Genomic DNA, 27,244 nt, shown 5'->3' on the forward strand with positions numbered 1-27,244 from the left:
CACACTGTGCATCAGGGACTTGACCACACCCACTTCATGGCAAGCGGTTCCACAGGAAGTCTCTAGAGTGACCAAAGCGGTGGGGTATTCTTTAGTGTCCCCATGTATGCACAGGACCCCTATACTATGTCCGCTGAATGTTCCAGGGTCTATCAGGCTGGCATGCACCAGGGTAACCAGACTCCCAGAATCCAGCAAGGCACTCACAGTACACCCTTCCACTTTTACGACACACATTTGTTGCTCAGTCTCGTAAACAGTCTCAGCAGAACAAACAGGACGTGCAAACAAGGATATTCGCCTTGCTGCATCACACTCCATTGGCTCAGTAGTCAGGGGACAATTGGCAGCAATATGCCCAGGTCCATAACACCGCCAGCACTGTATGCGGCCCCGGTCCCCAACTTGAGACCCTGGTCTGGCCTTCAGTGTCTCTCTGGGATTTCTTCCCTCCGTCTGCTCCCCTTCTGAGCCACCTCCCTTAAAGACATTTCTCACCCCTCTAGTAAATGGAACAGTCTTACCGGGTGCTCCGCACGATTTGCTGTTCCTGGGGTTAGAACATCCAGGCGGTACTTCTTGGAGTAGATCCTGAGTAGCTCTGTACCTTTCAATCAGGTTCACCAGCTGTTCCGCATCTGTAGGATCTCCTTGACCGACCCAACGCTGAACCTTCGGTGGTAAGGAGCGGATGTATTTGTCAAGCACCACTCTCTCCACGATCTGCGCAGGGGTTGATTCCTCTGGCTGTAGCCATTTCCTTGCAAGATGGACAAGATCATACATTTGTGATCGCGCAGGTAGGTGTTCCACGAAAGTCCAGTTGTGCACCCGTCGAGCACGCACATTCATATTAACACCCAGACGGGCAAGGATCTCACCCTTGAGCTTGGAGTAATCCTTGGCATCCTGCTCATTGAGATCAAAGTACGCCTTTTGCGGCTCTCCGGTTAGGAAAGGTGCCACCACTGCTGCCCACTGATCTGAAGGTAACTTCTCTCGTTCTGCCACTCGCTCAAACACCATGAGATAGGCCTCAACGTCGTCGGTGGATGTCATCTTCTGCAGAGATGTCTGTACCACTGCACGAGTGGTTTGGCGCAAACCATGAGGCCCCGCTGACCTCTCCACTGAGGCCTGAATTTGGTCTTGCAAATGGCGATTAATTTGCTGCTGTTCTTTTAAGGCCAGTCTGTGGGCTTCACCCAGCAGAATATTGGTTTCAGCCTGTGCACGCATGGCTTCCTCATGCACCATTCGCTGAGTCGCGCTGGCTTCTTGCAGAGCTGTGCTTATCTTCCCCTGGTTGATATTAGCCTGAATCAGCTGTTTAAGTATTTCATCCATTTTAACAGTCTCTTTTAGCCCTGTTGCCGCCTTCACCCAAGACATACACTTCCAAGCACTCTCGGTGAGAAAAAAATTGTCTTGTTGCCCCTAGCAACGATTTTCCACTTGGAGCAGAAAAAACGTCCTTTTAAATAGGTGTATGTCTCTTTAAGACCGTGCCCGCATCGGCCACCATATGTGAGGGTTTAGCATCAGGAGAGGTTGGTACAGCGGTTTCTTTGTAGCCAGAGACAGGGACACCGTGCATTAAAAGTCATAACAGGGCTTTGCCTGTGTTTTTATTCTTGTCAAAGAAACAGCCTCTTGTACAACAAGGCAAAATACAAAATAAATCCTGCTCGTCTGAGCACTAACTAAACAAGATATTATCTAACTATACCGAGTGCCTTCCTACCAGGCACTGGACACAAAGTAACACCGGTCTTTACTCACATAGAATACAGGCTACTCCAGCCTTAGTAGTCTCACCCCTGACTCAGACATATGGTAAGGATATGCTGGGAGATGCTGTTTTACACAAAAAAAAATCATCCCACCCATCATCTCGCTGCAGATCATACAGTGACTACAGTACAGATTAGAGGAAGAATAAACATTTACATTAAGTGACTCACAGTTGACGTGAGATTCTAGCTGCTCTCTTTTCTTCCCCATCCGGTCCAGACCTCTATGACGACTTCTCCCGGCCGCAGCCATTTCTGCAGTTTGCCACTCAGATGTCTTCAGTTTCTCACTTTTCAAAAATTTCTGCACCTATAAACAAAGATAAAGTTCTCATGGTGCCAGACACTGTGCCCCTAAATATAATAGTGACATACACTGCACCTCTAATTATAATAGCACCATACACCGTGTCCCACACACACACCGTGCCCCTGTACATAGTGCCCCCTATAGTGACTCCCATAGAGCCCCTGTTGATAGTGCCCCACATACAGTCAAATGTAGATAGTGTCCCACATATAGCCCCCTGTATATAGTGCCCCACATATAGCCCCCTGTAGATAGTGCTACACCTAAAGCCCACTCCTGTATATAGTGTCCAACATATAGCCCATCCCTGTAGATAGTGCCCTACATATATCTCCCCCTATAAAGTGCTCCACATATAGCCCACCCCTGTATATAGTGCCTCACATATATCTCCCCCTATAAAGTGCTCCACATATAGCCCATCCCTGTAGATAGTGCCCTACATATATCTCCCCCTATAAAGTGCTCCACATATAACCCACCCCTGTATATAGTGCCCCACATATATCTCCCCCTATAAAGTGCTCCACATATAGCCCACCCCTGTATATAGTGCCTCACATATAGCTCCCCTATAGTGCTCCACATATAGCCCACCCCTGTATATAGCCCCATGTATATAGTGCCTCACATATAGCTCCCCGTATGGTGCTCCACATATAGCCCACCCCTGTATATATTTGTTTTTTAAAAGTTATACAATCTATTATATATACTCCAAAATTGTACCATTAAAAAATACAACTTGTACTGCAAAAACCTTGCCCTCATACGGTTACGTCACTAAAAAAATATCTAAAAATTTAGACTTTTGGAATGTGGAGCTAAAAAAAAATAAAACTTTTTCATTTGTATTATATGCAGTCACAGCGTTCGTGCACCTGCACATTTGTCATTTTGTTACGATGTGCCAACCAACTTTTTTGTATTGTTTTCATTTTTTGTATTTTTCTGTTGCAATTGTGACATAACCTCAAGCCATGGAGTGTAGAACACCCATGAAAAACATTAAATGGTGCGTAACAAAGGGTTCCACTAATGGATTGACTAAAGAACAATTTCAGCGATGGTCTGAACTCCTTAATTTTAAACATAAAATGTAATTTACTGCACTTAATACATAGCCCAATACATTTAAAGCCGGAGTTTGGATATAAAAGTCAGGTTGTCGGCCAGTGTTATAGATGAAGCCCCGGCGTGCTTCCTTCGAGAAGCGAGCACTTCATGACTCCCCTGGACCATTGTTATTCATTTTCTGGAGTAGATAATCTTTTGTAATTCATAATTGATCACCTGGAAAACAACTTCATAGATCTGTCAATACTCAGCAGAATTCTCCAATGTGTATAATTGTTCAGCACAATGGATAATCCATGCAATTCATAACTTCGCTAATTAAATACAGCTGCGTACTCAATGATCGCTGCTTAGAAATGCAGACGGTAAGTCAGTCTACTAGAGGCCTCTAATTCTTTTAATGCACTGCTCTCGGCTAGACACAGACTAATTCATTGCTGGACTGGTGAAGCCACAGGCGTGTGGTCCGCAGCAACGACCCTCAGGGGATAGCAGCAAGTCATGATACCTTTTAGTGGAATCGCCTACATTCTCGGAGAGTAGAGGTCTATGATTGTTAGGGGGGTGTTAGACCAGAAACCAGATTTAAGCCACATTCACCCATATCAATGATATGAAGGCTCTTAAAGGGGAATTCCAGTTCCCAATGTAACCATTTCTTATGGGTGTTTCTCTCAACTAGGGTCCCTTGGAGATCCTCAGGACGTGGTTAGGGGTTCCCCAGATCACAGCAGCAAGACCTGTCAGGTTTAAAAGAATAAATGGCAAACACAATTTATAAAGGTATGGTCCAGTTTCAGCAAATGAATATCATTTTTTTGTATAATGAAAAGTCATACAATTTTTCAATATACTTACTATATTAATTCTTCACAGTTTAAGAACTTTGCTTGTTGTTATTCAGTAGGAACATTCATTGTTTACTTCCAGTGGATAAAATTCTGTCCATGGTCATGTGATGGACACACAGGTGCTGAGATAGTTATGATACACATAGTGTAACGAGCCGTGCACCTGTGTGTCCATCACATGACCATGTAATGAGCCGTGCACCACATGACCTTGGACAGAATTTTATCCACTGGAAGTAAACAATGAAGGTTCCTACTGAATAACAACAAGCAGAGATCTTGAAAACGGTGAGGAAATACAGAAAGTATTTTGGAAAATTGTATAACTTGTAATTATACAAAAAAATAAATTTTAATTTGCGGAAACTGGACAACCCCTTTAACCTTCTCAAAGATTTATAGAATGCTCCATCATACTTACCAACATTTGAAACCCAAATCATGGGACAATTTAGGGCACACGACATTCCGCTTCCAAAGCTACAAGAAACACCCATTTTTATTCAAATTTTCATGAACCACTCTCCTTTTGCGGCCTCATTCGTGGGTCTGTCTCGCAAAAATTGGGGCAGATGGCAAGTATGCTTTACCCACCCCTACACCAAGCTTGTTTGAGGTAGTAATGGGAGTAGGGGGTTTTCCTGGGATTGAAAAAGTAGTTCAGGTGTTGCCCCATCGAAGTAGGGTTAAGAATCACTGTCATAAGAAGTATGAAGGAGGGATTTCCGCACACTCTGCCCTCTATCAGCAATACTGAAGGTGTTTTGGTGGTTGCCTACCAATATGTGAGGATGAAGAAGTGTCCCATACCTTGAAGCATATCAATATGCATTACCTGGCACTTAAAAGATGGCCCATGGTCTATGTTTCTAATATTGCAGGTTTTACTAATGGAAAGTTATGTTAATTGTACCCAAAAAAAATAATTTAATAATTGAGAATAACAATTCTAGGAAATGCACCCTGTAATGTGAACTATTGAAAGCTCACACCCCTCACTCAGTCTCTGTACGATGCGGAGAGTTGGGGGTGGTGGCATATGGCACCGTCCACTGAGGCCAATAGTGGATCTCCTGAATGGTACGTAAGTCAGTGTAGGCGAGGGTAACACTCCGATTGTGTATTGCCAAGAATCTTTAAAGTGAAATTTTTCATAATTAGTAAAATGGAGGTTTTGGGGTCATTTAACCTACCAGGGCTGATAATTATCTCTTAGGCCTCATACACACGTCCGTATTCTGGTCAGTATTTTGCTTCAGTATTTGGAAGCCAAAACCAGGAGTGGAACATAAACAGTGAAAACCAATAATGGAAAGATTTGCACCTCTTCCGTGTTTTGGACCCACTCCTAGTTTTGGCTTCCAAATACTGACGAGCGCACGAGGCCTTACTCTGATCCTTCTGCATTTGGACCGGAAAGCCGGCGGAATTAGCTGAAAAGGTAGCAGGGAGCTCGCAGTATTGTCTGCGTTATGTGCAGAGTGCATGCAGTCTGTGGTGCAGCTTCAGCCAATAGCTTCAGAGCAGGAAGTTTGTGAGGCCAAAATTTAGCCAATAGTTGCAAAGCAGGAAGGGATATCGAGGAGGGGGGAGGCTATTTGCCAACTTCTGCTGTAAAGCCCAGTAACATGCAGCAGTAGTTGTTATTGTCTGTAGTGTCAAGAACCTACTATATAGTGTACACAGCACCTTGAAAACTTGCATTTGAGGGGTCAAAGTAAAAAATGAATGCCCCTGGCATATTAAATAACTCTAGTAGGTAAATTTTATAAAATGATGGAAATTTGTCCAGATTCTTCCGCTAACGCCTCATACACACAACGGTTGTGCCACTTGGGTAGTTTTTGACAGCATCCGAGTGGCACCCGATAGTCTTCACGAACCTATTCATTTTAGTGGGTGAATCGGGTCCGTGTGAATGATCCAAGTCTCCGATCCGAGGAAAGATAGGACATGTTCTATCTTTCCTCGGATCACTGACGGGACTCGGCCGGTGCACATGGTCGCGTGCAAGAGGCGTAAGGAGTTTCTAAGAAAAATATAGGAAACACCTTCATAGACCCCCAAGTTAGCAGTTTCAAGTGATAATCTCTATGACTCAAAGAATACAGAAAAATCAGGCAGCAATTCGACTTAAAAAAAAGAGCCTCCTGTGACTTTTGATAGACCTGAAACAACTTCCCTAGGGTCTTGATATTGCTATTTTGGCTTTAAAGAGGTCTATTTTCACACGCAATTTTTTTTTTATAGCTCCTTTTCATCTAAAATGAAAAACTTTTCAAGGTGTCCCCAATAAGAATTTCCTACCGTTGTGTCTACAACTCTTATGCAGACCTATGTGTCTCCATGGTAACAGACTACAAACAAACCCAGTGTGGTCTTATCCTGCAGTCACATTCCCTTTCATCTGTCCTCATGTCTTACTAACAAACATTTGGTAAGTAAGCAAGAAGTTTGGGACAGGTGGCGGGCAATATTGACTGCAGGATCAGACTACACAGTTTGTTGGCAGTAGATACGAAACAGTAGGATATAAGACTATTTTCAATTTTGCTTCATTTTAGTTACGTTGCAGTAATAAAAAAAAATTGTTGCAAAGGTGACCTTTCCTTTAAGCGGTTTATTTTAAGCTGGATGACCACCAATATGACTGCCAATGATGCTATCACAGGGGTTGTCAACAATCTCTTCTAGACTTTTGGATGGTAAATTTGCTTAGCGGCACAGCAGTATATATATATATATGTGTGTGTAGGCTATGCATTCCTGCATAACTAGGTAGATCAGGAGCCTAGAAAAGTTGGGTGACATCTTTTGTGGGTGCTATACTGGCAGCTATATTGGTTATTACCCTTCTTTTCCAAAAACAGCTAGAACTAAGAGGAGGAGGAATCATGGACTCATATTTGCTGGTGATTTTTGAAGCATTCGTTTTTTTAACCTTCGGAATGGAAAATGTGTGCAGGAAAACGTGCCTGTGTTTAGGTCAATAATGTAAAGACTGCACAACACAGGGCTCTCTATATAAAGAACAATCAATTTATTGAAATGGTGAACTCGCGGCGGCCGTGCTGACCACTGGATAAATTAATGATTCTATATATAGAAAGGCCTGATTGAGCAAACTGCCACTGACAAAGATTTAGAGATTAAAATATATATATAAAAAAAAAAAAAAATGTAATTTTAGGTCTTTCATGAAAGAACTAGTTTTGTTTCTGTACCGCTCTATAGTTGTTGGGAAAAACGCACACATTTTATCAGATAAATATTGCGTAGTACACAATTTAAAAACAACCAACCCACACACACACACACACACACACATCTGATCTGTATGGAGTATGTGTTTGTAACACATTGAAAGCGTACCTAAACTTTCCGAAAATGTTTCACATATTATAGTGACATGTCAGAAATTTTGATCAGTGGGTGTCTGAGCACTGAGACGCCCACCAATCGCTGAAACAAATTTGCCAGAATTGCTCAGGTGAGCGCTGTGCCGCTTCATTTTTGCTTGGTATTCCTTGGAGCGGTGTAAGGATTCAGACCGTCTATTGAGCATGTACACCAATTGCTCGGCTTTCCGAGAAATAATACAGCGCTCACCCGACCCCCACCGATCAAAACTTCTGACACGTCACTATGACATGTTAACATTTATTATTGGTTAAGGAGAAAAAAAAATAACGAGAATCGCTTCATGTGTTGGGACCTTAGGTTATTTGGGGGGGGGGGGGGTTGTTTGTAGTTATGCTCAACTTTTTTTTAGTTGTGCAGTGAGGCAGAACTACTCAACACGTGTTATAGTCAATGTATCCCATCTACGTGTATCCCATATATGGACATTGACGTCAGGGGCTCCTCCTGCAGCGGAATCCCCGGCCAGAGTCAGCAAGGGGGATTCCGCTCAAGGAGTAGCCACTGACGTCACTGTCCATATATGAACAGTGACATCAGGGCTTCCCTATTTCTGAAATTTCTGCTTTTCTAAATTTAAATGTATCTGCTTGTAAAATAGATAGTAATACCACACAAAATAGTTACTATTTCACATATCCCGTATGTCTACTTTATGTTGGCATAATTTTTAGATGCTTAGAACTTTAGCAGCAATTTCTCATATAAGTCAATTTCAAAAGGCTATTTTTCAGGGACCAGATCAGTTGTGAAATGGCTTTGAGGCGTTCATACACTACAAACCACCATAAATCACCCCATTTTAAGAACTGCACCCCTCAAAGTATTCAAAACAGCATTAAGAAAGTTTCTTAACCCTTTAGGTGTTTCACAAGAATTAAAGCAATGTAGGGGTGAAATTTGCAAATGTAATTTTTTTTGCAGAAATTCATATCCAATACTTTTTTTTCTGTAACAAAGAGGGTTTTACCAGAGAAACTCAATATTTATTGCCCAGAATCTGCAGTTTTTAGAAATATCCCACATGTGGCCTTAGTGTGCTTATGCACTGAAACACAGGCCTCAGAAGCAAAAGGAGCGCCTAAAGGATTTTGGGGCCTTCTTTTTATTAGAATATATTTTAGGCACCATGTCAGGTTTGGAGAGGTCTTGTGGAGCCAAAACAGTGGAAACACTCCCAAAAAGACATAATTTGGCAAACTACACCCCTCAAGGTATTTATCAAGGGGTATCGTGAGCATTTTGACCCCACAGGTTTTTTTGTTGAATTTAGTTGAATGAGGCTGTGAAAATGAAAAATTTTCCAATAAAATGTAGAAATTTTCCATTTTTACAAGGCATAAAGGACAAAAAACACCCCAACATTTGAAAACATTTTCCTGATTACAGCAATACCCCATATGTGGTAATAAACTGCTGCTTGGACACATGGCGAGCTCAGAAGGGAAGGAGCACCATTTAGCTTTTGGAGCTCAAGTCACAATATCACAATAAAAGGAGAAAAAGCACCCCAAAATTTGTAAAGCAACCTCTTCTGAGCACAGCAATACCCCATATGTGGCAATAAACTTCTGTTTGGAACCAAGGCAGGTCTTAGAAGGGAAGGAGCACCAGTTGGATTTGGAGCTGAAATTTAACTGGAATAGTTTGTGGCGCCATATCACATCTGCAAAGCCCCTGCAGGACCAAATCAGTGGAAACCCCCATAAGTTTCCCCATTTGGGAAACTACACCCCTGAAGGAATTTATCTAGGGGTATAGGGAGCATTTTGAGCCAACAGCTTTTTTTCAGAATTTAGTGAAATTAGGCCATGAAATTGAAAAGCTACATTTTTCCAATAAAACGTGAACATTTTCAATACTCGCAAGCAATAAAGGAGAAAAAGCACTTCAACTTTTGAAAAGCATTTCTCCCGATTATGGCAATACCCCATAAGTAGTCATACACTGATGTTTGGACCCCTTGTACGGCTCAGAAGGGAAGGAGCTCAAATTTAGTTGGAATGGCTTTCGGGTGCTAGGTCACATTTCAAAAGGCCCTGCGGGTCCAAAACTGTAGAAGCCCCCCAAAAGTGACTCCATTTGGGAAACTACACACCTGAAGGACCCACAGGTCTTTTGCAGAATTGATTGGAATTAGGCCGTAAAAATATAAAAAAAATTCCACTAAAAGTTTAATTTTTTAATTTTCACAAGGGATAAAGGAGAAAAAGCCACCCAACATTTGTAAAGAAATTTCTCCCGAGTATGGCAATACCCCACATGTGGTCATAAACGGCTATTTGGACACGCAGCACGGCTCTAAAGGGAAGGAGCGCAATTTGGTTTTTGGAGTGGAGAATTTACTAAATTTGTTTTCGGAAACCAAGTTGCAATGAGCTAAAGTACCAGTACATTGGAAAGCCCCGAAAAATTACCCCATTTTGGAAAATACATCCCTGAAGAAATTTATCTAGAGGTATTGTGAGCATTTTGACCCCGCAAGTGTTTTGCAGAAATTAGTGCACAGTGGATGATGCAGATTGAAAATTGCCATTTGACATCTGTGACCGATATGTTGTGCCCAGCTTGTGCCACTGGAGACACACACCCCATAAATTGTTAAGCGGGTTCCCCAGAGTACAGTGATACCCCATATGTTGTCATAAAAAGCTGTTAGGGCACACTGTCAGGCTTAGAAGGACCGCCATTTGGCTTTTGGAGCATAGATTTTGCTTAGTAGTAGTTTTGTTTGGGGTTTTATTGGTATTTCAGCTTATAATGTGGGGGCATATGTAAGCTGTGCGGAGTACATTAGGGTATAAGTAAACTGCGACGAGTACATCAGGGTATCTGTAATCTGTGCGGAGTACATCAGGGTATATGTAAGCGGTGCGGAGTACATCTGGGTATATATAAACTGTGCAGAGTACATCTGGTTATATGTAAACTGTGCAGAGTACATCTGGTTATATGTAAACTGCGGAGTACATCAGCATATATGTAATATGTGAGGAGTACGTCAGGATATATGTAAGCTGGGCGGAGTACATCATGGTATGTGTAATCTGTGCGGAGTACATCAGAATGTATGTATGAAGTGTGTAGTACATCAGGGTATATGTAAGCTCTGCGGAGTACATCAGGGTATATGTAAGCTCTGCGGAGTACACCAGGGTATATGTAAGCTCTGCGGAGTACATCAGGGTATATGTAAGCTCTGCGGAGTACATCAGGGTATATGTAAACTGTGCGGAGTACATCAGGGTATATGTAAACTGTGCGGAGTACATCAGGGTATATGTAAGCGGTGCGGAGTACATCTGGTTATATGTAAACTGCGGAGTACATCAGCATATATGTAATATGTGAGGCGTACATCAGGATATATGTAAGCTGGGCGTAGTACATCATGGTATGTGTAATCTGTGCGGAGTACATCAGAATGTATGTATGCAGTGTGTAGTACATCAGGGTATATGTAAGCTCTGCGGAGTACATCAGGGTATATGTAATATGGGCGTACATAAGGGTATATGTAATATGTGCGGAGTACATCAGGGTATATGTAAACTGGGCGGAGTACATCTGGTTATATGTAAACTGCGGAGTACATCAGGATATATGTAATATGTGCGGAGTACATCAGGGTATATGTAAGCTGTGCGGAGTACATCAGGGTATATGTAAGCTGTGCAGAGTACATCAGGGTATATGTAAGCTGTGCGGAATACATCAGGGGTATATGTAAGCTGGGCGGAGTACATCAGGATATATGTAAGCTGGGCGGAGTACATCAGGGTATATGTAATATGTGCGGAGTACATCACGGTATATGTAAGCTGGGCGGAGTACATCAGGGTATATGTAAGCTGTGGAGTACATCAGGGTATATGTAAGCTGGGCGGAGTACATCAGGGTATATGTAAACTGGGCGGAGTACATCTGGTTATATGTAAACTGCGGAGTACATCAGCATATATGTAATATGTGAGGCGTACATCAGGATATATGTAAGCTGGGCGGAGTACATCAGGGTATATGTAAACTGGGCGGAGTACATCTGGTTATATGTAAACTGCGGAGTACATCAGCATATATGTAATATGTGAGGCGTACATCAGGATATATGTAAGCTGTGCGGAGTACATCAGGGTATATGTAAGCTCTGCGGAGTACATCAGGGTATATGTAATATGCGCGTACATCAGGGTATATGTAACATGTGCGGAGTACATCAGGGTATATGTAAGCTGTGCGGAGTACATCAGGGTATATGTAAGCTGGGCGGAGTACATCAGGGTATATGTAAACTGGGCGGAGTACATCAGGGTATATGTAAGCTCTGCGGAGTACATCAGGGTATATGTAATATGCGCGTACATAAGGGTATATGTAATATGTGCGGAGTACATCAGGGTATATGTAAACTGTGCGGAGTACATCAGGGTATATGTAAGCTGGGCGGAGTACATCAGGGTATATGTAAACTGGGCGGAGTACATCTGGTTATATGTAAACTGCGGAGTACATCAGGATATATGTAATATGTGCGGAGTACATCAGGGTATATGTAAGCTGTGCGGAGTACATCAGGGTATATGTAAGCTGTGCAGAGTACATCAGGGTATATGTAAGCTGTGCGGAATACATCAGGGGTATATGTAAGCTGGGCGGAGTACATCAGGATATATGTAAGCTGGGCGGAGTACATCAGGGTATATGTAATATGTGCGGAGTACATCAGGGTATATGTAAGCTGGGCGGAGTACATCAGGGTATATGTAAGCTGTGGAGTACATCAGGGTATATGTAAGCTGGGCGGAGTACATCAGGGTATATGTAAACTGGGCGGAGTACATCTGGTTATATGTAAACTGCGGAGTACATCAGCATATATGTAATATGTGAGGCGTACATCAGGATATATGTAAGCTGGGCGGAGTACATCAGGGTATATGTAAACTGGGCGGAGTACATCTGGTTATATGTAAACTGCGGAGTACATCAGCATATATGTAATATGTGAGGCGTACATCAGGATATATGTAAGCTGTGCGGAGTACATCAGGGTATATGTAAGCTCTGCGGAGTACATCAGGGTATATGTAATATGCGCGTACATCAGGGTATATGTAACATGTGCGGAGTACATCAGGGTATATGTAAGCTGTGCGGAGTACATCAGGGTATATGTAAGCTGTGCAGAGTACATCAGGGTATATGTAAGCTGTGCGGAATACATCAGGGGTATATGTAAGCTGGGCGGAGTACATCAGGATATATGTAAGCTGGGCGGAGTACATCAGGGTATATGTAATATGTGCGGAGTACATCAGGGTATATGTAAGCTGGGCGGAGTACATCAGGGTATATGTAAGCTGTGGAGTACATCAGGGTATATGTAAGCTGGGCGGAGTACATCAGGGTATATGTAAGCTGGGCGGAGTACATCAGGGTATATGTAAACTGGGCGGAGTACATCAGGGCATATGTAATCTGTGCGGAGTACATCAGAGTATATGTAAACTGTGCGGAGTACATCAGAGTATATGTAAACTGTGCGGAGTACATCAGGGTATATGTAAACTGTGCGGAGTACATCAGGATATATGTAAGCTGGGCGGAGTACATCAGGGTATATGTAAGCGGTGCGGAGTACATCAGGGTATATGTAAACTGGGCGTAGTACATCATGGTATGTGTAATCTGTGCGGAGTACATCAGAATGTATGTATGCAGTGTGTAGTACATCAGGGTATATGTAAGCTCTGCGGAGTACATCAGGGTATATGTAATATGCGCGTACATCAAGGTATATGTAATATGTGCGGAGTACATCAGGGTATATGTAAACTGTGGAGTACATCAGGGTATATGTAATATGTGCGGAGTACATCAGGGTATATGTAAACTGTGCGGAGTACATCAGGATATATGTAAGCTGTGCGGAGTACATCAGGGTATATGTAAGCTGGGCGGAGTACATCAGGGTATATGTAAACTGTGGAGTACATCAGGGTATATGTAAGCTGGGCGGAGTACATCAGGGTATATGTAATCTGTGCGGAGTACATCAGGGTATATGTAATATGTGCGGAGTACATCAGGGTATATGTAAACTGTGCGGAGTACATCAGGATATATGTAAGCTGTGCGGAGTACATCAGGGTATATGTAAGCTGGGCGGAGTACATCAGGGTATATGTAAACTGTGGAGTACATCAGGGTATATGTAAGCTGGGCGGAGTACATCAGGGTATATGTAAGCTGGGCGGAGTACATCAGGGTATATGTAAACTGTGCGTAGTACATCAGGGTATATGTAAGCTGGGCGGAGTACATCAGGGTATATGTAATATGTGCGGAGTACATCAGGGTATATGTAAACTGTGCGGAGTACATCAGGGTATATGTAAGCTGGGCGGAGTACATCAGGGTATATGTAAACTGTGGAGTACATCAGGGTATATGTAAGCTGGGCGGAGTACATCAGGGTATATGTAATCTGTGCGGAGTACATCAGGGTATATGTAATATGTGCGGAGTACATCAGGGTATATGTAAGCTGTGCGGAGTACATCAGGATATATGTAAGCTGTGCGGAGTACATCAGGGTATATGTAAGCTGGGCGGAGTACATCAGGGTATATGTAAACTGTGGAGTACATCAGGGTATATGTAAGCTGGGCGGAGTACATCAGGGTATATGTAAGCTGGGCGGAGTACATCAGCATATATGTAATATGTGAGGCGTACATCAGGGTATATGTAAGCTGTGCGGAGTACATCAGGGTATATGTAAGCTGGGCGGAGTACATCAGGGCATAATAGGATGATGTAATAATTGGGTGAATGAATAATAAAATTATTAATCCATGGATTGATGTGATACGCTTTGAACCAATCTGCCACGTAGGGTTCGTGGACCCACTGGGCTATACGGCCTTGGCGGTATGGAAGCTGGCCAACAGGGCGCAGGTCACAATCTATAGTTTGTATAGGGTACCTGTGGCAGCTCGGACAGTAGCATGGCAGGCACAGCTGGGACTAGGCAGCGGGTAGACGTCAGTCGTGGTGTAGCAGGACAGGCATGGAATACAGCACAGCACTTGACCAGGATAGCACGGGATACAGGAAACACTGGGAACTGGAAAACACTGGGAGACCATTTGCTTAGACAAACTAGGATACGACAAACAACACTCAGGCATCGAAGCAAGGGGCTGGGCCCCTCATAGTCCAGGGCACTCATGGGCTAATTACATATCAAAGTACGGGACCCAGCCGAGGTGAGTGGAAGTGAGCGCTGGTGTCTCTTGAGGAGGAGACTGGGGCCAGCGCTCGCAGACCCATGGCTGAGTGAAGGGGAGAGAACCTGACGGCCCGCAGCCACGGACATGACAAAATCCTTCATGCACAGGCCGGGGTTTTTGGGTATTCTTCAAAATATCTGCGCTCCAGTATTGCCTAATCTTTGACTTATTCTCCCACCCTATAAGCAGGACGAGGCCCTAAAGTTTCCTAATCTCTGCTGCATCTACAGGGTTGACCTGTGGGGTCCAGCAAATGATGATGTGGCATTATTAGTGAAAAACTACTGGACCTAAAAAATTAGTCTGGGCCGTCATTTAGCATCATTGCGTTTGGAGAGTCATAACGTGTTATTTTTCCGTTGACGGAGCTGTGTGAGGGCTTGTTTTTTGTGGAACGAGCTATAATTTGTATTGGTTCAATTTTGGGGTACATGCGATTTTGTTTTGATCACTATTTATTAAATTTTTTGGGAGACGAGGAAACCAAATAACATCAATTCTACGACTGTTTTCTTTTTTACAGCGTTCACCGTGCAGTATAAGGGTATGTTCACACGAGGGCGTCCGTAACGGCTGAAATTACGGGGATGTTTCAGCCTGAAAACATCCCCGTAATTTCAGCCGTCACTTCTTTGACGCAGGCGTCTATTTACGCGCCGTCATTTGACAGCGGCGCGTAAATATACGCCTCGTGTGAACAGACAAACGTCTGCCCATTGCTTTCAATGGGCAGATGTTTGTCAGCGCTATTGAGGCGCTATTTTCAGACGTAATTCGGGGCAAAAACGCCCAAATTACGTCCGTAAATAGGCCGTGTGAACATACCCTAAACATATAACTTCATTCTGCGACACCAAATTTATACAGTTTTCTTTACGTTTTACCACAATAAAAACACTTTTAAAAAATACTTGCGACTTTTTGATCACTTTTTATGACATTTTTGTAAATTTTTTTTTTTTTTTTACGGTGTTCACAGTGCGGTAAAAAGAACATGATATTTTTATAGTTCAGGCCATTTAGAACGCGGCAATACCTATTATGTATAGTTTTTTTTGTTCAGTAACTTGTATGCGCCGCGGCCTAGAGCCTGAGGGAATCCAGTGGGGGGAGTGAAGCGTAGTCGTGAGAATTTTTATTTTATTGTCCGACTTGGGAAGAGGGTTGGGTCCTGACCACAATTGTTATGGAGCGTACAAGATAAACACATTTATTAAGAGGTATTCTTGTCACATCTTACTCAAGTGAACCGTTTCATTAAGACTGGCGTATAAAACGCTATTTTTAATAAACCTCCCCCATTATTTCTGGATGCAGTACTTCTAATACAGTCATGTGAAAAAGTAAGGACACCCCATGTGATGTTTTGAGTTTTTACATTACTGGACAGCAAACGTTTCTCCTGGCCCCTCCCATGTAGTTCTCATTTACTTAGCTCCACCTACTTTTTTTTCACAAATTGCAACTTGTGCCCAGAAAACTGGCGTAGATCGATTAGAAAATGCCCCCATTGGGGGGCGTGGCTTGGCGCGCAACGGGAGCAGTCGCATGACTTGAGAGCTCCGCCGTGGTCCCGTGCTATATTAATCCTGTGAATATCCTGATCGTTCCTTACCTTCATCATTACGTCCCGGAGATCCAGGCAGCAGTCGGGCGGTAAGAGTGGAGTTATGGGCCCCACGAGAGGTCAAACGGCCACAGAAAAGCTACAGAGCTATGCCCGGGAAGATACCAAAGATGGCGGCCGTGCTTCTCTGCAGCAGCGCTCAAAGGGCAGTGAGACGCCTGGTGGGACGACATCTTCTTCAGCGGTGGTGGAGGAGACAGAGCCGGAACCTACACCGACGGAGGTGATGAATAAACTCCTGGCAGTCATATCAGCATGCAAGACCTCGCTGACCGGTAATATGGAGGAGGTGAAAATTTATATAGGCCTCATCAGGCAGGATATGCAGGCCTTGAGAGAACGAGTGACGCATGTGGAGGATAGAGTGTCGGGGGTGGAAGACAGGATGACGGCCATGCCACGTGCGATTACGGATCTGGAATCCGTGACGGAGTTATTAAAACAAAAAAATGATGATTTGGAAAATAGGCTGCGCCGGAATAATATCCGGATAATAGGAATGCCTGAGAAGTCGGAGGGCCAAGATCCGGGCAAATTCATATCTAAGTGGTTGAAAGAGATACTGCCAGATGCACCTTATTCGCAGGCCTTTGCAGTAGAAAGGGCGCACAGAGTGCCGGCAAGACCACCTCCACCGGGGGCCCCTCCGAGGCCGATGCTGGCCCGGTTGCTTAATTGTAACGACAGGGACATGATCCTACGTCAAACCCGCCGACTGCAAGGAATTAAGTATAATGGCGTTGCTATATCCATATTCCCGGATTTCTCGGCTGATCTACAAAAGCGCAGAGCTACGTTCATGGCGGTGAAAAGGCGGCTGAGGGATCTCAATATCCCATATTCTATGGCGTATCCTGCAAGGCTGCGGGTAGAGGATAACGACCGTTCTATCTTTTTTAACTCTCCGTTGGAGGCCGACGATTGGGTGAGAGGGAAGAGATCGCCCCGCCGCGTGTAATTCCTTTGGAGGGTGAGGATGGAAAGTGCTGGAATTTAAAGATGGTGCTGGAGTTCCTCATGCGCCTGATGCAGGCTAAAAGGTTTCTTTTTGCTGGTTGGTCTCCTGTGTTTAAGGAGGGATTCCAATGTTACGGTACACCCAGCTTGAAGATTTAGCCGGCGGGTGGATAGATCCGGAGGCCCTGAAAAGGGTCATTCTTATCCTCCCCATTTCATTTGGATGGACTGCCGGGACTATCAATCCGTTACCATTCTGTTCACAGAGCTTGGCCTATACTGGGAAGGAGTGATCCGGCCGAAGTGAAGAAGGGGTCTCAGTTGAGAAATCGCAGGAGAGATCCTGGTATCTGCACAGGAAGCATATTGCGGTTAAATATTACTGATGTATTGTTTAAACTGATGATTGATTTATAGTCCTCCTGTACGAATTTATGGAAAGGGCTTAAGATGTAATGTGGTGTTTGAAGATGCAAATAGGGAAGGATACGTTAACACTGCCTAGTAGCACGGGGCCTTCCCCGTTACTATTTGGTGCCACGAGGAGGGCATGATTCGGCAATGGCCTATGTGTCATCTCGCATTGCCGATACAATTTACTGTATATATGTTAGTTCTGTCGTTTATGTTTTCAACGCCGTATTTAGGCAAAATTATACTCATTTATGAATGCAAATGTCTAAAAAGTCATACAGTGCAAAGAAGGTGGGGAAAGTCGCTAGGGAAAGTATATTGGTATTATGCAGGAGTCGGGAGCCATCTTCCCTCCGAGGCAGACATAGTTTCCGGACCCACTAATGGCGTCTATACCGATTGTGTCTTGGAATGTACGGGGGCTGGGTACCCCGAGGAAAAGGGCGGACATTTTTGCATGTATCCGTAAATTTAATCCCTCTATAATATGTCTGCAAGAGACGCATTTAATCCCAGACAAAGTGAGATTATTGCGTAGACCTTGGATCCAATGGTCTTCACACTCTTTTCATACGTCCTACTCCCGGGGGGTATCTGTATTAATCCACAAATCTCTGAGGTGGGAAGCGGTCAAACTTAAAGTGGATAAGGAAGGTAGATATGTGTTTATACATGCTTACATCGACACTATACCATTTGTATTACTGGGCCTATATGTTCCTCCTCCGGCGAATACACAGATTTTACATGAGGCTGCCGCATTTGCTGCCGCTTATCCACAAGCCACGGTACTGGGCATGGGGGACCTTAACATGGTCATGGATCCCAAATGTGATAGATTTAGAGGGGAAGTGGATTTTGGGGCTGCACCGGTGGCTCCAACAGAGTTGAATTTGCTATTTCAAGAAATGGGTTGGATAGATATATTTAGGTGCAAACATCCGAATGTAAAGGTATACTCATGTCATTCTATCGGTAGGAATTCCCTGTCCCGTATAGATTATATCTTTGGGAACGCTCTAATGGTCCCGATCGTAACGGATATTTCTTATGAAGTAAGGGGAGTGTCAGACCACTCTCCGATGATAGCGCGATTCAATCACCCAGGGCCTGTGAGGATTGGTAGTTGGAAAATTCATCCATTCTGGCTCACCCTGATAGGGCCGCAAGATCGCATACCAGATCAATTGGAGGTTTTTCAAGAAACCAATAACTCATGTGATAATCTTAATATTTTATGGGATACCCTGAAGGCCTACTTGAGAGGCTGCTTGCGATCTACAATCTCCTACATAAAAAGGGAAGCGGCAAAGGAAGAGGGTCAGTTGGCACAGCAATGTAAAACATTGGGAGGGCGAATATATAGAAAACCCATCGGAAGCAAATAAACATGCATGGCTGACGATGGGCCGTAAATACTTATTATTACTACTAGAAAAAGCGGATAGGAAACTGTTTTTTGCTCGGCAAACCTATTTTGAATTGGGAAACCAATCAAGTAAATTGCTGGCTCATTTAATTCACCACAGCTCTCAGAGCTCAGCAATACTAAAGATTAAGGACAGTCAGGGCCGTGAGTTGACTGATACCCCTAGTATAGCGGCCCGATTCACCCAATTCTATAGGGACTTATACTCCTCCCAGTCTACGTATGATTGGTCCGAGTGTGTATCATACTTGGAGGAATTGAAATTTCCACAGTTAGATGAGGCAGGCAGGGATATCTTAGAACTTGATATCACGGAAGACGAGGTTACACAGGCATTGAGGGATATGTCGAAGGGTAAGGCATCGGGCCCGGACGGGGTACCATTGGAGGTATATCTTCGTTATTCTGACCAGCTCATTCCCCCATTATGCTCTATGTATTCGTATGCCCGGGGGGAGGGAAAACTTCCGGACAGTTTCTATGATGCCACAATTGTAGTGTTACTAAAACCTGACAAAGACCCTAGGGACTGTAGTTCTTACCGTCCTATTTCATTACTGAATCTAGACTACAAGATACTTGCAAAGGTACTGGCAAATAGACTGAATAAGGTGATATTACAACTCATCCACCCGGATCAGGCAGGCTTTATGCCTGGGAGGTCCACATCTGACAATATAAGCAAGGTTCAAATTTTGGCTCAAATAGGAGAGGCACTGAAGGAGGACTGGGCAATGGCATCTTTTGATGCGGCCAAGGCCTTCGATTCCGTTGAGTGGGCATATTTGTTTGAAGCATTACAGAGGTTTGGTTTTGGCCCAATTTTCATTAAATGGATAAAAATCCTGTATAAGGATCCGAGGGCACAAATTTTGATTAATGGTATAATGTCCCCTTATTTTCAACTCCGTAGAGGTACTAGGCAGGGGTGCCCTCTCTCCCCGCTATTGTTTGCAATAGCTATTGAGCCTTTGGCGATACGTGTCAGAACGCACCCAGAATATCGGGGAATAGTGGTGGGAGGATGAGAGGAGAGGATTAGTTTGTACGCTGATGACGTGATATTGTATATGTCATACCCGAAGGACAACTTGGGGCTAGCTATTGAAATCCTGAACCAATTCGGTAGATTTTCTGGCCTACATGTTAATTGGAACAAATCATTTTTCATGCCTTTGAAGGAAGTGGGGTGGGCGGATGCTGAGCACGGTCTGCAGGTGGTGTCGTCATTTAAATATCTGGGTATTATCATAAACCGAGACCATAGGCAGGATCGAATTACCAATATATTGCCTCTGTTAGATTATATTAAGCTCAAATTCAAGGTGTGGGGGGCACTTCCACTGGCAGTGACGGGCCGCGTAAATTTAATTAAAATGGTTATTCTGCCAAAATGTCTGTATGTTCTGGAGCACGCAGCCATACCAGTATTTAAGGCCTTTTTTAAATCCCTACATGCATTATTCCCGGCTTTTATATGGGGATCCAACAGATCCAAACTTAGCTTGGCTACTCTGCAGAGACCTAAACAGGAGGGAGGAATGGCACTGCCGGACTTGTTTATGTACTATCTAGCTGGGCAGTTGAGGTATCTACAGCTATGGACAGGGCTGGACCCGTTACCAATGAGGGAACAGCACCTCGCTACATATTTGCATCTAACACACCTTTGGCCAGTGCTAGAAAGCTCCCCGGGAACTTATAAAGAAATGCTCCCAATCCACAAGGTGGCAGTGCAGGCATGGACGGCTGCCAAACAAATTTATGCATATGCAGATATACAGGTGGACATGCCACTATGGGATAATCCCCTTCTTTCACATCTAATGGAGGGGCAGGCCCCCCTTTCTGGGGTGGCTTTGAGGTGCGTAGAATCGGGGATGTGTATACGGATAATGTCATTAAATCCTTTGCGCAAATGCAAGAGGACTTCCAAATCCCTAGAAAAAGCTTCTATAGATATCAGCAGCTGCGACATGCTCTCGCAAGTCAATACCCTAGGTCAGACCACGAATTCTCACGATTCCCTCTGATTGGTGTTTTTAGATCACAGGGCCCCCGGGGGCTGATCTCGGCTGTCTACACGGCCCTTATACAAGCTAAACTGGCCAATGTCAAGTTACCGGTAAAAGATAAATGGGAGAGCCGGATACCAGATCTGACAGGGGAGGAATGGGAGGATGTACTTTCATCTACTATGTCTGTATCGCCGGCGGCAAATAACAAAATGATTCAATTATCTATAGTTCATCAGAGTTACCTCACGCCGGTGAGACTGCATAGAATGGGCAGATATCCTAGCACTGAATGCCACAGGTGCCGTCTTCCCAGATCTGATTTCTGGCATATGATCTGGGATTGTCCAATGGTGGCCTCCTTTTGGGGGGAGGTGGTGAAAGTGGTTGAGGAAGTGGTGAAGCAGCCGATCCCCTTTTCACCCAAGATCTGTCTATTTGGGGTGCTGCCTGAAGATCAGTGGCCATTCCACATGCGTATTCTATTGCAAAAAGTATTGTTCATGGCAAGGAAAACCATCGCACTTCGGTGGATGGATCAGAGACCTCCTAGGGTGACGAAATGGAAATCGTTGATCAATTCCATTATTCCATATGAGCGAGTATTATATAAGAAAAGAGGGTGTATTGGTAAATTTTATAAAATATGGCAGATTTGGTGCGATTCATCGTGTACTCTGTATACTCCGCATAGATTCACAGACCTGAGGGACCAGTTGCTGCAACCTTGAGGAGGGCGGATGTTGCATGATTGGTTACTTATAGGATTTCTATATTTTGTCTGAAATAACTCAAATTGGCCTGGAAAAGTATTTTGCCCGCTGGGATGTCATTATGTTATTACTGAGGGTTAACTATGTGATCTATTAGGTTATGACATGTTAAATACCACCATAGCCACTATGCTTCTGTGTTCAAAATTTGTATGACTACATAAATGTGTTTATTTTCTGTTATGTACTATGGACATTTGTATTGTACAATTCTTTCAATAAAACGTTTTAAAAAAATAAATAAAATGCCCCCATTTATGTCCACGTTATAAAATAAATAAAGTGACCTGTGGCAGCAAAACTTTCACATGCCCATATAGAATAGGTACTACATCTGGTCAATGTTAGAATGGATAACTATTGAAAAATCAGAAGCGTGTTCAATTATTGTTTAAATAAGAAAAAAAGTCCTCGGCTGAATTTTCACCCAGCTCAGGACCAAGTTCACACTTGGGTTTAGCCGCGTTTTTTTTCTGCATTTTAATATGACTGCGATATTCCACAACAACAGAAATTCAATGAATACAGTTTATCACAGAACCCATTTATTATCAGATCACTGAGAACTTATTTACAGAAAGCTTCTGCTGGTCATCCTTCAATACACAGCAGAAGTCCACAGCATTGCTGAAATGTTCGCCGAACTACAACTCCCAGCAAGCACCGGCAACCATCTTTCATATAAGAGGTGCTAGACTGAAAACAATAATATGGCTTAATCCATGGGGCATCCTATTCTGTCCAGCTGTGATCAATGGGCAGCGGGAATGTTAACTTGACGGCACGGTTGCATTTAAGAACAACGCCGCCATCATCAGGCAGCAGCAACACCCGGCAAAAAGACTTGAATATTTAGCAAAACGCGTTGCCATTTCTTCTATTGTATTAGTCTTAGGGTCTTAATATGTCGCTGTACAGGCATGGAGCCTAAAGCTGCCCATAAACAGAAGATAGAGACTGGCCAGGAGATGAATGATTGGTCAGTAGTATTAGATAGAATTATATACATAGAAGACCATTCACAAATAAAACGCTCTTGTGGGTGCTCTTTTATAAGAGCTCGTCGGCTACAATTTAGTCTTTCGTAACATAAGCTCCCAAGTAAAACCATGTAGAATCTAGCACTGTATTAAAAGATCACATTTGTACGGCCATCTTTAGAGTGACATTATATGATAACTTCAGCCAGTATATGGAAGTCTGTAAATGATAATAACATACAGTAGTGTTCAAAAAAAATAGCAGTCCAACACCATTAACCTGATAAATAAAAGTTTTTGGTAGAAGTGACATTTCTACATAGCGAATAATTTACTTTTAAGTGTAGTAGAAAAAAAAACCAGAGGCAACAATTGGGACATGCATGAGGCTCATTCTGAGGAATTGAATCATTAAAGGGGTTGTCCACTACCGGACAACTAATGACCTATCCACCGGATAGGTCATCAGTATATCATTGGTGTGGGTCCGACACCCGGACCCTGCACCGATCAGGACAGCGGATGTTATTGCCCATTATACGACGCACGGAGACGGAAGCAGTCGGCTCCATACATAGCATAGCGGCCGTGCTGCCGAACTTCCGCTATTCCGCAGCATGTATTACGAACTGCTTCCGGCATGTACTGTGGATATAAAATGTCTACACACCCGTTATACAGATTTTTTGACATGACAAAAACCTGGCATTTTAAGATTAATAATTTCAGAACTTTTTCCACCTTTAACCTTTTCCCGCCGCAGCCATTTTTCAGATTGTCATTTTTGTGTTTTTTCCTCCCCAACTTCCAAAAGCCATAGCTTTTTTTTATTTTTCTGTCGATCTAGTCCTATGAGGGCTTGATTTTTGCTGGACGAGTTGTTGTTTTTCGTAGCACCATTTATTGGGCCATATAATGTACTAGGAAACAAAATTATTTGTGGGGTAGAAAATGAAAAAAACAGCGATTCCTTCGTGGTTTTTTGCGCTTCGCTTTTACGGAATTCACTGTGCAATTAAAACAACATGTTATCTTTATTCTGTGGGTGATTACGGTGATACCAAATATATATATATATATATATATATATTTTTTTTTTTATATTTTACTACTTTTACAATAACCTAAATGTAAAAAATAACATTTATTTTGTGTCGCCAAATTCTGAGAGCCGTAACTTTTCTATTTTTCCATCAATTAAGCGGTATGAGGGCTTATTTTTTGCGGGATAAGCTGTAGTTTATAATGATACCATTTTGATGTACATATGACGTTTTGATCACTTATTTCATTTTTTGTGGAAGATTAGGTGACCAAAAAAAAAATAGAGATTCTGGCATATACATTTTTTTTTTTTTTATGGCGTTCACTGTGCGGGTTAAATAATATATAGTAATAGTTCAGACTTCTACGGATGCGGCGATACCAATTATGTTTATTTATTTTTTACTATGCTCTAGGGAGAAAATGGGAAAGGGTTTTTTTAAAATTTTTAATATTTATTTATTTTTTTTACATTAAAAAAACACTTTATTTTACTAATTTTTACTAGTCCCCCTAGGGGACTTCAACCAGCGATCGTTCGATCGCTTGCACGATATACTGCAATACTAATGTATTGCAGTATATCGTGATTCTGAGAGGCATCTATTAAACCCTGCCGGAGGCAGCGCTTAATAGGAGCACAAAGATGGCGCCAGGCAGCCATAGGAACCATCGCCAACCCGCGATTGCATTGCGGGGGGCTCAATGAGCTGTCTAACTATTTAAATGCCGCAGTCGCTATTGACAGCAGCATTTAACGAGTTAAACGAGCGGGATCACGCTCGAGTGCGATCCCGCTAGTTACTCTGAAGTGTCGGCTGTAACATACAGCAGACACCCGCATCGTATGGAGCAGGTTCACTCTGTGAGTAAAGTATTAGTTTAAGGGTGTGCACATTATTTTTGTGTCTTTATTTTTCCTCCCTAAAAGATTTCAGTTTGTTTTTCAAAGGAATTTTACAGATTATGGGTTACATTAAAGGTAGAAAAAGTTCCGAAATGATTAATCTTGGACTGATTTTTGACATGACAAAAACCTGGCATTTTAACAGGGGTGTGTAGACTTTTTATATCCACTGTACGTCCGGTGCCCGGAGGCAGCCGGAGCAGCTTAACGGTGCAGTGGCTGGGTGTCTGACCCCCACAGATCATGTGCTGATGACCTATAGGTCATCAGTTGTCCGATATTGGACAACCCCTTTAATTGAAAGGGGCTTGTTAAAAATAATAGCAGCGAGGAGTTAAATTGGTGAAGTGCTTCATTCTGTGGAACAGGTGTCAATTTTGGCCCTTATTTGAGGGAGGAGGGTGGCAAATGTTGGTCTCAGTCAATGATCACCTCCAGAAAGATCAAAAGTTACCAATGAGTTCTGCTATAATCAGAAGACCATTAAGTGAAGTTACCAGCAAGAAATCCCCGCAAAGTCCTGTTGTTGAAAAAAACATATGTCCTGAATAGGTTCAATTTTGCCAAGGAACACATAGACTGGCCCAATGAGAAACGGCGCAACATTATGTGGACTGATGAAAGCAAAATGGGCCTAGTGGCCGCAGACAGTATGTCAGACGACCACCGAGCACTGAATTCAAGCCACAGTACACTGAAGACAGTAAAGCAAGGTGCTGCAAAAATCATGATATGGGGATGTTTCTCATACCGTGGTGTTGGGCCTATTTATAGCATACTAGGGATCTTGGATCACTTTGAATATATCAAAATACTTGAGGAGATCACGTTGCCCTATGCCGAAGAAGAAATGCCCTTGAAATGGGTGTTTCAACACGACAATGACCCAAAACACATGAGTAAGCGAACAACATCTTGGTTACACACACACAGGATGGAGGTAATGGAGTGGCCAGCCCAATCCCCTGACCTCAATCCCATAGAGAACTCACGGGGTGACAAAAAAAATGTGGTTTATGAGGCAAACCCCAAAAATGCAGAAGAACTGTGGAATGTCGTCCAATCTTCCCGGACTGGAATAACTGTTCAGAGGTGCCAGAAGTTGGTTGACTCCATGCAACACAGTTGTCAAGCAGTTCCCAGAAACAATGGTAATACCACTAAATATTAGTTCAGTAACGTGAAATCCCAACCATTTTTTCAGTTTATACATTACATTTGAGTTTTTAAAGAAAAATGCTGACACTGCTGTTATTTTGAACGGCCTAATATTCCGATTTCTTTACTTTCTGTAAAGGATGAACACAAACTGGGTAAATGTGGTTATTGTTTTGGAACTGAATGTGTGTCATTTCCAGTGCACTTACATTTAGGCAAATAAAAGTTATTATAATGATTTTGCGCTTTATTTGCTTTTTTAAACTCACGGCTATTTTTTTTTTTTAAACACTACTGTGTGTATTACTAGAGAGCAGCACACAGTATCTCAGGCTTCCTCGTTGCTTAAAATAAAAAAATAATATGCAACTAAAAGTGCAGAAATGTACACAAATTGTGTAAATATGGGCAAAAGAAAAAAAAAAAAAAAAAACACAAAAAACTAAATTAAGAAAAATAATATCATGGAAGCTCGTGCTTCCCTCTTGTGCAGCCTCACAGCTTCTGTTTTGTGAAGAATTCTTTTGCCTCTCCACAGACAGGATTAACACACATTGGGCATCGTAGGGTTAACTGTTTTGAGTAGATCTCGTTGGACTTTACATGGGAAAGAACTAAGTCGGCAAGAGCCTGAAAAAAGAAAAAAAAATATATATATTAGAGGAAAGGCTAAATTAAAACAAAAGAAAACCGATAAAATGTAAACATAGTTGCACACGTAAAACGCGTTGGCTGCAATCTAACACAACAAAACTAAGGCAAATCTCCAACTTTTCCCTCATCGATTACTCCATGCTGCTTTCCCATTCTCAATCCCAGGCACCCCTGGGAAGACATTGTACAAAGGAAACCTTGTGACTTAAGCACAGGCTGTCTCTTCCAATTGTGTATGGTGCATATAGCCACGCAAGTCTGGGAGTGTTTATGCTAACTTGGCTTCTTCCCACTTAAAACGAGAATGGATTTTTGAGCATTGTACCAGCAGTAAGAAACAAGAACCAATAATCACCATCCCGCAGTCAATAGCATTAAACCTAGTTTAACAATACTGATACCTTGGAGAACAATGGATTTCCATTAAGCGATTCGGACCGTCTGATGTTCTCGACTCCACACTGAAAGAATAGAAGAGAAAGAAGAATGAGTCTCACAGACTAAGTTTCTTATATCACATTGTATATGATACGACGATAT

General features: G+C 42.9%; 1 protein-coding gene across 5 annotated transcripts in view; it reads right to left on the bottom strand.

The window, feature by feature from the left end:
• Window positions 1-22,489: 22,489 nt before the first annotated feature.
• FECH (ferrochelatase) overlaps window positions 22,490-27,244 on the bottom strand; it is a 36,997-nt gene continuing 32,242 nt past the window's right edge. For all 5 annotated transcript variants that reach the window (XM_075841297.1, XM_075841291.1, XM_075841284.1 and 2 more), the window contains exons 10-11: window positions 27,106-27,165; window positions 22,490-26,680 (exon numbers count right to left, since the gene is read on the bottom strand). In XM_075841297.1, the coding sequence (XP_075697412.1) occupies window positions 26,546-26,680; window positions 27,106-27,165 (195 nt within the window). In that variant the 3' untranslated portion in view covers window positions 22,490-26,545. The remainder of the gene's footprint in view (window positions 26,681-27,105; window positions 27,166-27,244) is intronic.

Source organism: Rhinoderma darwinii, chromosome 1 (genome assembly GCF_050947455.1).
Source record: "Rhinoderma darwinii isolate aRhiDar2 chromosome 1, aRhiDar2.hap1, whole genome shotgun sequence".
Lineage (NCBI taxonomy): Eukaryota > Metazoa > Chordata > Amphibia > Anura > Rhinodermatidae > Rhinoderma > Rhinoderma darwinii.